We start from the raw sequence: 12,692 nt of genomic DNA, 5'->3' as shown, positions 1-12,692 counted from the left end.
ACATAGACCATTCTGCATATATCACAGATTTTATATCTGAAATACGCAGTGCATACCAGTTAAGTCTCTTTGAGATCTTTGACCTCACGTGAACATTTCTTCATATCACTAAGTAACAAAACATGTCTTATTCCAGGGGACCAAACTGGGAAGAAAGCTATAAGCACCAACTCAGAACTCTCTACCTTCAGATCAGACATACTGGATCTTCGTCAGCAGCTTCGTGAGATTACAGAGAAAACCAGCAAGAACAAAGACACACTGGAGAAGTTACAGGCAAGTGGGGATGCGCTGGTGGACAGGCAGAGTCACCTGAAGGAAACTTTGGAGAATAACTCTTTCCTCATCACCACTGTAAACAAAACCCTCCAAGCGTATAATGGCTATGTCACCAATCTACAGCAAGACACCAGCGTGCTGCAGGGCAATCTGCAGAGCCAAATGTACTCTCATAACGTGGTTATTATGAACCTCAACAACCTGAACCTGACCCAGGTGCAGCAGAGGAACCTCATCACTAATTTGCAGCGGTCTGTGGATGACACGAGCCAGGCCATCCAGCGAATCAAGAACGACTTCCAAAATCTGCAGCAGGTTTTCCTTCAAGCCAAGAAGGACACTGATTGGCTGAAGGAGAAAGTGCAGAGTTTACAGACGCTGGCTGCCAATAACTCTGCCTTGGCCAAAGCTAACAACGACACCCTGGAGGATATGAACAGCCAGCTCAGTTCATTCACAGGTCAGATGGACAACATCACCACAGCCTCACAAGCTAATGAGCAGAACCTGAAAGACCTGCAGGACGTACACAAGGATGCGGAGAACAGAACAGCCATCAAGTTCAGCCAGTTGGAGGAACGCTTCCAGCTCTTTGAGACGGATATTGTGAACATCATTAGCAACATCAGTTACACTGCCCACTACCTGCGGACGCTGACCAGCAATCTGAATGAAGTCAGGACGACTTGCACAGATACGCTGACCAAACACACAGACGACCTGACCTCCTTGAATAACACACTGGCCAACATCCGTTTGGATTCTGTTTCTCTCAGGATGCAACAAGACATGATGAGGTCAAGGTTAGATACTGAAGTAGCCAACTTATCAGTAATTATGGAAGAAATGAAGCTGGTAGACTCCAAGCATGGTCAGCTCATCAAGAATTTTACAATACTACAAGGTAAGTGAAAATTCCGAATTTATTTGTGTTAGTTATTGATTGCTGTATAACAAACGACCCTAAAAGCTGGCAACTTAAAACAATAAACACTTGCTATCTCACCATTTCTGTAGGTTAGGAATTCAGGAGTGGCTTAGCTGGGTGATTCTCACTCAGTATCTTTCATAAGGTTGTGTCAAAATATTGGCAAGGGCTGCAGTCATCTCAAAACCTTAACTGGGGCTGAGAATCTGCTTTCAAGATGACTCATGTACACGGTTTTTGCAGGAGGCCTCAGTTCCTCACAACGTGAAGTTGCTTGAGTGTTCTCACAATATGGCAGCTGGCTGCCTCCAGAGCAGGTGATCCAAGAGAAAGCACAAAGAGGAGTCACATGCCTTTTATGACCTAGCCTCAGAAGTCACATACCGTCACTTCCACCATAATCTGATAAATCACTAAGTCCAACCCGGGGAGATTAAGCTCTACATCTTGAAAAGAGTTTTAACTATGAATTTGTGGTCAGTGGTCAAAGACAGTCCATTAAATATTTGTTGAATTTGGACTTTGTCAGTGCCTAGCTCTTTCAAGTCTTTATAAATTGGGCTCCTTTGAAAGCAAGATTAATTTTTTTAGGTCACAGATATTCCTAATTTTTTTAAGTTTATTTATTTTTAGAGAGAGAGAGAGTGTGTGTGTGCGTGCACACACAAACATGACAGGGGAGGGGCAGAGAATCCCAAGCGGGCTCTGTGCTGTCATTGCAGAGCTTGTTGCGGGGCTGTATCTCATGAACTATGAGATCATGACCTGACCCAAAATCAAGAGTCAGATGCTTAAATGACTGAGCCACCCAGGCACCTCAGAGATTCCTATTCCTAAGTGTCATGAGCAGATGGATGGATGGCCATCCCAGTAACCGTAAGGCCACAGAGGAGAGAAAAGAATGTAACTTGCATATAAAATCTGAGTTTTAGTTTCATCCAGGTCATCCATGTAAATTGAAAATATTTGGCTCAAATTAAGTCTCCTTCTGAGATTTGCAGCAACCATGTAATAATAGTATTTTTTAGTCATAAACTATCTTCACAGGTTTTAAGTTGAAAGTACTATGTGAAAGATGCTGTGCTGAGCCCTCTGAGGTATGCAGAGAAGCCCAGGTGGTCTCTGCCCTCAGGTAGCTCAAATCAATAGAAGGTCAGGGGCGCCTGGGCAGCTGGTCGGTTAAGTGTCCAACTTTGGCTCAAGTCACAGTCTCACGGTTCGAGACTTCAAGCCCCGCATCAGGCTTTCTGCTGACAGTGTGGAGTCCATTTCTGATCCTCTATCTCCCTCTGTCTCTGCCCCTCCCTCACTCATGCTCGCTCTCTCAAAAATAAGTAAACCTTTAAAAAAAAAAATCAAGAGATTTAGAGTATCAGGAGACTACCTGTTAAGCAAAATAATCCTGATTTTCAAAAAGAGGATCTAGGTGGATTCTACACACTGTGTAGAATGGGAATTTGTCTTCAAGCCTGAGAAGAGGATAATTTGTGAACCTTCAGGAAAGCAGCAGTCATCACAAGGAGTTCATTAAGAAAGCAGGTGATGGGGCGCCTGGGTGGCTCAGTCGGTTGAGCGTCCGACTTCGGCTTAGGTCATGATCTCACGGTCTGTGAGTTCGAGCCCTGTGTCGGGCTCTGTACTTACAGCTCAGAGCCTGGAGCCTGTTTCAGATTCTGTGTCTCCCTCTCTCTCTGCCCCTCACCTCTTCACGCTCTGTCTCTCTCTGTCTCAAAAGTAAAAATAAACATTAAAAAAAAAAAAAAAAAAGCAGGTGAACCTAAACTTATTTCTGCATATTAACAGAGTTATTCGATTGTTTAAACTAGGAGAATGAAAAATAGCATATCTGGATTTTACCAAGGCATTTGTCACTAATGCTGTTAAGAACAAGATGGTAAAAATAGCTACTGGATTATAGCACAGTTAGATGGGTTTATGGGTTACGTTGGTTTTCTGTGCTATGTAACAAATTACAAACTCAGCAGCTTAAGACAACACCCATTTTTCTTTTTTTTAGTTTATTTTTTATTTTGAGAGAGAGCAAGCAGGGCAGGGGCGGAGGGAGAGATAGAATCTGAAGCGGGCTCCATGCTGTCAGCAAAGAACCTGACAAGGGTTTGAACTCACAAACTATGAGATCGTGAACTGAGCTGAAATCAAGAGTTGGATGCTTAACTGACTGAGCCACCCAGGTGACACCCATTTCTTATCTCACAATATCTGTGGGTTAGGAGTCTGGGCAAGGCTTGGGTCCTCTGCTTAGGGTCTCTCACCAGGGTGCAGTGTCACTGAGGGGCTGAGGTTTCATCAGAGGCTTGACTGGGGAAAGATCCATTTCCACGCTCCCTCAGGTGCTTGACAGAATTCATGTCCTTGCAAATGTGAGATTGAGGTTCCTGGGGGATTTCAGGGGAGTAAGGGGTACTGGCCTAGAGACCACCTACAGTTCCTTGCCATGTGACCATCTGACAACACTGCAGCTTCTTCAGAGCTGGCAAGGGAGTCTCTCGCTCCAGTCTGCTGAGACTGTGTTATGTAACGTCATCTCATCTAATGTAAGTCAAGGGGGTGACATGCCATCATCTTTGCCATGTTCTGTTGGTTAGAAGCAAGTCACAGGTTCTACACTCAAGGGGAAGGGATTACACGAGGGTGTGAGTCATTGGAGATGACCCTAGGGTGTGTCTACCACAGAATGGGTCTAAAGAATGGTAGTTAATGAGCCCCTGTGAGGCTGGCAGCAAGTCTGGATGGCAGATGGCAGGGGCCCATTCAACAGCTTTGTCCGTGACTAGCATGAGGATATGGATGACCTGGTAATCCAATACTTGTATGACATGAAACTATATATACTAGCCCATGGATGACAGAATCATAATCCAAAATGACCTGGAGAGGCTAGAATAATAAAAAGATACCAACAAATGAAGGAGATAGGGAATACATGTAAAATCCTGCTGGTAGGTGGAAAAAAACAAATAGAACAATGTTGATGGGAGAGCATGGCTTAAAGAAGTATGCATGAAAAGCATGGTGGTTTTAGTTGATTGTAAGCAAGTCACTGTGTCTGCCAGTGAATCTAATGTGATCTTTGACTATATCAATAGAAATATGTCCAAAATGAAGGAGGTGATATCTTACTCCATTCAGTGTGGCAAGACTACCCCTGGAGGATAGTGTGTACTTTGGAGGGGTCCCTTTCAAGAGGGACGTTCACAGAGCAGCATGTTCAGAAAAATTTGCCCAGGATTATGCAGTCTAGATGTGCTCAAGGAAAGATTGAAGGACCTGGGAACTTTAACCTGTAGGAGAGACTGCTTAGTGGGAGATAAGGCTGCTATCTATAGCTATTTAAAGACTGTCACATGGAAGAGATTTTAAATGACATCTGAGGAGGGTGAAACAAAGACTAATGACTATTCATTAATAGAAAACATTTTGGTTTTATATGATGTTGCTTATAAAAATTGGCGTTGCCCGTAAATATAATGGCTTCCCTGAGAAATATGGGTGTCCCAACTGGGGGATGGACAGTTGCAGGGACACTGTGGGTGTAAGTCATACTCTGAATAAGGGACAGGTTTTCAAATGATAAAAAAGGTATTAGGGGACTAGTTTTTCCCTGTTTTTTCTCAAATTCAGAATGAGAGCATATCTCAATAGATAATGCAACCACATGAAATAAGAGCTTGCTAAATTTCTCTGGGCATTGTAAAACCTTAGAAAATCCTATTGTAGTTTTCTGGCCATTTTCCAGCTATAAGTTTTATGGTTTTATTATTCTATTAGTCCAATTGCTAGCTTGTCTTCTACAAGTAAACTTCTGACATATTTAGTGTGTATAGACAGTGTGACTTGTCAGCTAGGGAAGTGTGTGAAAAGCTTATAGTTGAACATTCAGACCCTGGCTTTAAATTAATGTTTCCATTATTGTGATTATTTTTATTGGCTAATGTTGAATGTGAGTATACTGAGTGCTTTACACAAACTCTGTAGGATAGGAACTTGTAAGATCATAACCAGTTTACAGATGAGGAAACTAAGGTTTAGAGAGGTGTTTAAGGAAACTGCTCAAATTTACAGAGATGGTAAATAGCTAAATAGTATCAAGTCCAGGCTTCCTGGTGCCAGAGCCCATGCTGCCAACCCCGTCAGTAATTGCTGAAAGTGAGTGACCCTCCTCTACAGTCCCCAGCTGCCCCTGAAGTAGTCTGTGAGGGCAGGGAGCTGGGATTTCGTTCTAAGTGCGACAGGGAGGTTTTAAGCAAGGTGGTGACATGGTCTGATTTATATTTTTAAAAGGTCATTCTGGGTGCAGGGTCAGGGGGTGAGGTGGGAGAAGAATAGATTACAGGGGAGCAAGCAGGGTGATGGGGGTCCAGTGAGGAGCTATGGGCCAGATATAAGTGACGTGGATATAAGAGAAATGGGTCTCATCATTGAGGAGGAGTCTTGTAGGCAGGCTCAAGGGCAGCCTTACCCTTCCGTGGTCAACAGGGCCCTGCTGTAGAAGCCCTGACTGGCTTCCTCTGGCTGTACTCTGCCGAGGGGGAGGAGTCTACAGGTTCAAGGGGCTGCGAGTATTCAGAGCTCACATCAACCTGTTCTTGACCCCATTTGATGCCCAAGACTCTAGAATTTCCTACGCAAAGTGTCCGAAGCCCAGAGGATCAGCCGTGAGGCATGGTGTGTTGTAGGGGTGGTGGTGGAGGGGTGTGGACAGAAACTGAACACAGGGTCAGGGGCCAGTGTATGTGGCTAGATGAGGCTGATGGGTGGATTGGCTGTGAGGGTGAGGGAAAGAGAGGAGCAGGATGTCTCCTTAGTTTTTAGCTGAAGCAAGTAGGTAGATGGACAGACTGGGGAGGTTCATGTTGAGAGGCCCGTTTAGACATATTAAGTGGAACATATCTGTTAGAATGAGGTTTCTGACTCCGTGCTTCTGAAACACCTGAGATCCTGGTTTCTGAATGATTTTTCCCTTTTCACATATGCCTTTCCTATATTACTTTTATCCTTGGTCTTTTTATTACCTGCACTTTCTGTGAGGTAAATGAAACTTCTCAGGCCAAACAAACTGCCCCCATTCTATTCCATCTGTTCAACTTCCTCCAGAACAGGAATGTTCACGAGGTGTTGCCATTGAAGAAGAGACTGGGGGCAGAGCTCCATTTCCCCTTGCACTTCTCCAGTGCCTTTCCTCTGTCCCTCCCAGCAAATCTGGTTCCTGAGGATGAGGGAAAGATGAGATAAAGTAGGATGGAGCAGGATTGGATTAACTTTGGGTTATGTTGGGCTTGCCTCTGCAAGATTCAGAATACCCTGATGCTTCCAGGGAAATCCTTTGGACTCGCACTTAATGAGCCCTCACGCATATGGTGCATGCCGTTCAGTCGCAGGAGACATTGGCCTCATTTCGAAGTAGAAGCTGAAGCTCCCTGCTTGCACTGAAGCTAGGTGATAACTGGAAATAGATTTTAAACCCCATGTTGAATCCCAGCAACAATTATCTCTTTATCCATAAACCAAAATACTTATTGGAAAAGCCTTGTTTTTGTTACAAATAATGTAAATATCTTTATGCTCGTTGTGTATGTGGAGGACTTCACTCGTCATAACGTCACAGTGCACTCTTGGGTAGGAAGCAAAGAATGCAAGGTGCACCTTCCTAGCACAATCAGAGGGCTCCCTTCCTCTGTTCTTGTGAAAGAGGCAACAGATTTAGTGGGTAAGAACAAGAGCTCTGGAAATAGACCTGAACACAAATACCAAGTTCCTCATCCTCTCCCTGCCTCAGTTTCCTATTCTGCATCTACCTTTCGAGTTATGAGAACTTCATGAGATAATGTCAATAAAGCTCTTCGTACAGTGCCTAGCAGGCAGTTGGCTAATATTCATACTCAAATGTGAGTAAGTTCAGTGCCTACCCAGGATTTCTGCTGCAGCCCCAGCTGCTATATCACAGTGCCAAACAACAGCTTCGTGTGCTCAAGGAATAAAATTGTACAGATGGGATCAGTGTTGATTTGGTTCCAAAAGTACTTGCTGCTGGCAGCCCAGTGCCTAGCCTTGGAGAGGACTCAGAGTCAGGTGCTGCTGACAGCTAGCTTTCGCTCACTTTCCAGTCCATTGTCTGCAGTGTGCCAGTCATACTGCTGAGCACTTGGTTAATTTGTCTGTTTTCCTTGTTCCATCTCTTTAAGGTAGGAATTACCAGCATTCCGCATTTGCAGGGCTGGGAACCATGGCACAGAACCTGAGTAACTTATCCAAGGTCAAGGAGCTAGTAATGTCAGAGAGTACTAACCCTGGATCTAATTCCCAAACTGATGCTTCTACATGAGCCCCTGCTGCTATGCAACGATGTAAGAGAAAAGATGGCATGTTTGGGAAGTTGAAATGTGGAAGAGTTTGTTTTCAGTAGAACAGTCGGTTGAGGTGTAAGAGATTGACATTTGAGCTGGACCTTGACAGATACGTAGGAAGGCTGAATGGATCAGGCAGGAGGCCTCAATTTCTCTCATTGCCAACTGCCATTCTTGTCATGCTTCCTCAAAGAAGACTGCTTGTCTGAGGACCTTTGAGAGCAGGCATTTGAGGGCATAGAAACAGAACTGTGGCCAGTTGGTGAGAAATGGTGGTTTAAATATACCCTGTGGACAAGGGTATATTTGTGGAGAGGGAGCTTCTGTGGCTTTCCAGAAGCCTGTCTTAAACATGAGGTTAAGAATCAAATTATTTTTCAAAATTATTGCCAAATAATATCTTTTAAATTTCCTCAAACAAGTACTTTTAAAGCACGTCAGTGAGAACAAACTGAGGGTTGATGGGGGGTGGGGGAAAGTGGGTGATGGGCATTGAGGAGGGCACCTATTGGGATGAGCACTGGGTGTTGTATGGAAACCAACTGGAAAATAAATTTCATATTTTAAAAAAATGAGAAGAAAAAATGTCTCAGATTATACGACTAGTTTCCTCTATCTTCTAACCTTACCACTAGAGGTTCTAAAATGAAATCTCCAAAATCTTGTAGGACAGTAAGAATTGAAGTGGTTTCTCTACTTTCTGCTTTATTGGAAAACAAATTGGAAACTTCTCTCAAGGGTAGGACACAGGGCTGGTTCTCCTCAGGGCCTGCAGTTTGGTTTCCAAAGCAGAAACAGCAAAGTGATGTAAATTTACTCTGTCCTCTTTAAACTGTTTTGGGGGCCTGGGTGGCTCAGTCAGTTGGGCGTCCGACTTCGGCTCAGGTCATGATCTCGCGGTCCGTGAGTTCAAGCCCCGTGTCAGGCCCTGTGCTGACAGCTCAGAGCCTGGAGCCCGCTTCGGATTCTGTGTCTCCCTCTCTCTGACCCTCCCCCGTTCATGCTCTGTCTCTCTCTGTCTCAAAAATGAATAAACGTTAAAAAAAAAAAAAAAAACATTTAAACTGTTTAGAGGATTCAGGTGTTCAAGGCTCCCAATTCTGGAGGGTGGGGAACAGGGAGGATGTTTTGCTGGCAGTAAAACACAGGCTGCTCAAAGATCTGGTCTAGGTCATATTCAGGCATTTCTGGAGCTTTGCAATGGCTTTACCAGCAACCTGGGTATTCCGGCATTTCAGAATCTTGAGCCAGGGACCCACTCACTTGGTCTTGAAAGCAAATCTCAAATTTGCTTCTGAAGGGGGACATCACATCTGCTTCCACATGTAGCATTTACCACATTCTCGACTCTGAACACAAGTTGTTACTGCCCAAGCTCATAAATAATCCTGGGTCATTTATCTCACTGTTGCGGTTTTAAGGCACTAGGGGTGACTTGTCTTTTATTTCATCTTCTTTTCATTTCAGCAGCTGCCCAATTAAAGATTCAAGTAAGACCTAAAAGCTTGGGATCGTCCAGATACTAATATTTGATGCTAGCATCCCGGGTCCTAGAAGATATACCCCTGGCATTAATAATCTATTTTTTACGGGTAGCCAGTATGGCTATTTTACAGGTAGCCAGTGGTTTTAGCTTTTTTTCCTCAGTAATTTTTGAAAAGAAACAAGTTGGAAATTTTAGTTCTTAGTGAGCAAAGTATGGTCTTACTGAATACTTAAGTATATGAATGAATCCTCTTACATATGGAACACATAGAGTACATTTTTTACTTAGCCCAGCATTGGAAGGTAGAGTGCCAGCTTCCTGCTCTAGTGTCATGATGGTTTTCTCCCAAGGCTGGGGCAGCTATGGATGAAGAAATCGATAACACTGTGCTTGTCAGGAGTTTATCCACAGTCATTGATATTCAACCTTGTCTTATAAAGAGAAATGTAGCAATTCCTGTAAAAAATTCAGTTTTCATTCTAATCCAGCTGGGAAATGCATCACAAATAAGATTTTCAAGGTGCCTCGGTGGCTCAGTTAGTTAAGCATCCAACTCTTGATCTTGGCTCAGGTCATGTTCTCACGGTTTCATGAGGTCAAGCTCCACATCAGGCTCTGCGCTGACAGCACGGAGCCTGCTTGGGACTCTCTCTCCCTCTCTCTCTGCCCCTCCCCCACTCTCTCTCTCAAATAAATTAAAAATAAAATTAAAAAATTTGCCTGGGTGCTTCAGTTGGTTGAGCATCCGACTTTAGCTCAGGTCATGATCTCAAGGTTCACGGGTTCAAGCCCCATGTCAGACTCTTTGCTGACAGCTCGGAGCCTGGAGCCTGTTTCAGATTCTGTGGCTTCCTCTCTCTCTCTGCCCCTCCCCCATTCATGCTCTGTCTCTCTCAAAAATAAATATTTTTAAAAAAGAGATTTTCGACCTTTATATCAGAGGCAAAACCTTGCATATTCACATCTTTTCCCTTTCTTCCCAAGATCTAGAAGTTAGCACCTGCTGATATTTTGCACTGACTGTGGGATCCATGTTTGATGCCATTCTTAAAATAAGCCACAACTTTTGTGTGGAGTGAGTGGGGACATTTGAGAAGCACTTCAGAGGGAAATAGCTAAACACCATAATAAACCCACCCAACCTCAGAGAGAAATAAGATTAATGAAAAGCTGTCATCCTACATAAGGAAGGTCTCGGATTCATACCCGGAGAGGAGTAGAGAGTTGTGTGTCTTCGGAGTTCTGTTAGAAACAAGAGGAAGGTGTTCTGGAAGAAATATAACTCCCTGTCATGTCAGGAAGACAAGTCCCAGAATAGTCACTATTCCATGGGCATGGGTAAACCCATTTCCCATAACCTGCAAGTATAGTACCAAACCCAGTTGTGAGTGATTGAGAAACACTAATTGTTGGCAAAACCCATAAGGAGAATAAGGAATAAAGAATAGAGAATCTAAAGCACTTGAATTTCCCCCCAAAAAAATCTCTTCATTATTTGGATTTCTAAAGTCTAAACATAGACCATAAAAAGAAACAGGTGAGAAGAAAAGCTACTTTTATTTTTGCTATTATTCTAACTAAATTAGAATTTTGTTGTTGTTGTCTTGGCCTATTTGTCAGTATTGTTCCGCTAGAACCTTCCATAATACTACATCCATTATGGAGGAATGAATGCACACACCACCATCCCCACTATTAATCTCTAGGGCACTATTTCTCAACCACACAAAGGAACTAAGATACTTTTTTACAGAAGATCGATTTGACAATGAAAATCCACCTTCTCTATCTTTACTAATACATTCCAAGAGCCTCCTCAGCTTAAAAAGAAAAAAAAAAAAACCCTCAGATTGCAGATGAAGAGACTACTGGATCAATTCTTAAATGTGTGTAGAGTCAAGAAAGATCTCCCCAGGACCATTCCGTAGCAGCAGCCAGGAGCATCCTGATACATAGACTGAGTGGAGCTTTACTTCTTAGAAAGGTAAGGGGCACCAAGCAAATCGCTACTCCCCCAAAATCTCTCCCTTCTGGTCTCTCCTGGGGCCCAAACTGTTGGCATCAGCATGCTAGGCATTTAGATCTGTGATGCACATTGGTTTGATAAACACTGTCTGAATAAGGACCATACACCAGACACTGCTAGCTGCTAGACGGAGAAGTGTTCTCAAAGAACAAACAAGTACTAAAAGATTAGAGAAAGAGGAAAAACTTCCACCTGGGAGGATTACGTGGTAGGTGGATGACAGTTCTCCAGATGGATATGAGCAGAGGCAATTTTAAGAGAAGAGATATGCAGAAGTGCAGAGGAGGATGGACTAAAGACATGTTAGACCAGGTCATGAAAACCCTGATTTAATACCACATGACCAGGTAGTGGGGACAAAATATTTTAGGGCAAGTGGAGATCAGAGCTGTGGGACAAATGTGGGAAAGATACAGAGTGGAATGAATGGAGAGGAATCAAAGGTAGGAAGAGCAGTTACTATAGAGGATACTATAAAAATCTGCCAAAAAGAGAACCCCCACACTGGGTCATGATGAAGGACAGAGGGAAGAGGTGGTTGTGATGATGTAGGATGAGGGATGATGGAAGAAGGGCATAAACAATAAAGAGGTGATAAGGTCAGTTTTAGACATGTCAGGTTGGAGGTGCTGGCAGGACATCCCAGAGATAATGGACTGTCCAACTACGAGATGGAAATAAGGGCCAGGAGAGCTAGTGATGGAGAGCAGCCAATAGGAGCTGGTGGGCAAAAGTCAGTGAGTTGGGTTCGGAGAGAAAATTCTTCATTACAAAGTCTTCTCAAGCAGATGAGAAAGACCCCTAGAAAGGGTTCTCAAAAAAAACACACTGAAGCTAGTCCTAACCATTAGCATGAACTCTCTTACAGCTTGGTAGTAGGTCTGCCAGTCAATCCAGGGCAACATCATGAGTACCTTAAATGAGGAAAGCTGAGTCCAGAGCCAAGGTTCTTGCTAAGGGAGAACAGAGATGGGTGGGCTAGTTAGGGCCATGGATAATATGAGGGTACAGTGGACATCCATCAAGGCCTAGAGAGGGGAGTGGGGCAGAGAGACGCCCCCTCCCCCTTGAGGTGGGGAGGCCTGCTTCAGTGTTCTGTCCTGACCAGCTGGTGGGGGAGGAGTGGGGTAAGGGGATCAAGAAAAACATAGGGTGGGAGGCCTATCTACTCTCCCTCTCCCCAGCACTTCTGCCCATCCAGCCTGAAAGGCTTTCCATTTCTATGGAAAGAATGAGTGTGGATCTCTTTTACTTATTCACATAGAGAACAGTGAGATCTCAGACACTCAAAAGTTCCAGGGAGTAGAATATTTGAGAATAGTGTCCTCCTAGATACAGTCATTGCAAGGAGAAGACAGGAATTACCATCCCAGCTCCACCACTAGACTGTAACTGTTCATGTCTCATTCTCCTGGATAGATCTGTCTTGAGGAGCTAGCATGGAATAAGAGCTTGGTGTCTCTGGCCCTACACGTCCTCAATGTGCTCTGGGAATATAATCTCATAGATACAGTTCAGATGACATAATGTATGTGAAACTAGCTCAAAAACTGTCAAGTCACCATATGAATCCTGGTTGTGGTATGTTTGTGTGCAGTTCCCTGTCAC

At 43.8% G+C, this 12,692-nt stretch overlaps 1 protein-coding gene across 1 annotated transcript in view; it reads left to right on the top strand.

Moving 5' to 3' along the window:
• Positions 1–12,692, top strand: part of COLEC12 (collectin subfamily member 12) — a 196,858-nt gene that overhangs the window by 156,088 nt on the left and 28,078 nt on the right. The window contains 1 exon segment of the mRNA XM_030336875.1: positions 137–1,183. Coding sequence (XP_030192735.1) covers positions 137–1,183 — 1,047 coding nt within the window.

The sequence above is a fragment of the Lynx canadensis genome, chromosome D3 (assembly GCF_007474595.2).
Source record: "Lynx canadensis isolate LIC74 chromosome D3, mLynCan4.pri.v2, whole genome shotgun sequence".
Taxonomy (NCBI): Eukaryota; Metazoa; Chordata; class Mammalia; order Carnivora; family Felidae; genus Lynx; species Lynx canadensis.
This window is presented reverse-complemented; position numbering and strand designations above follow the sequence as displayed.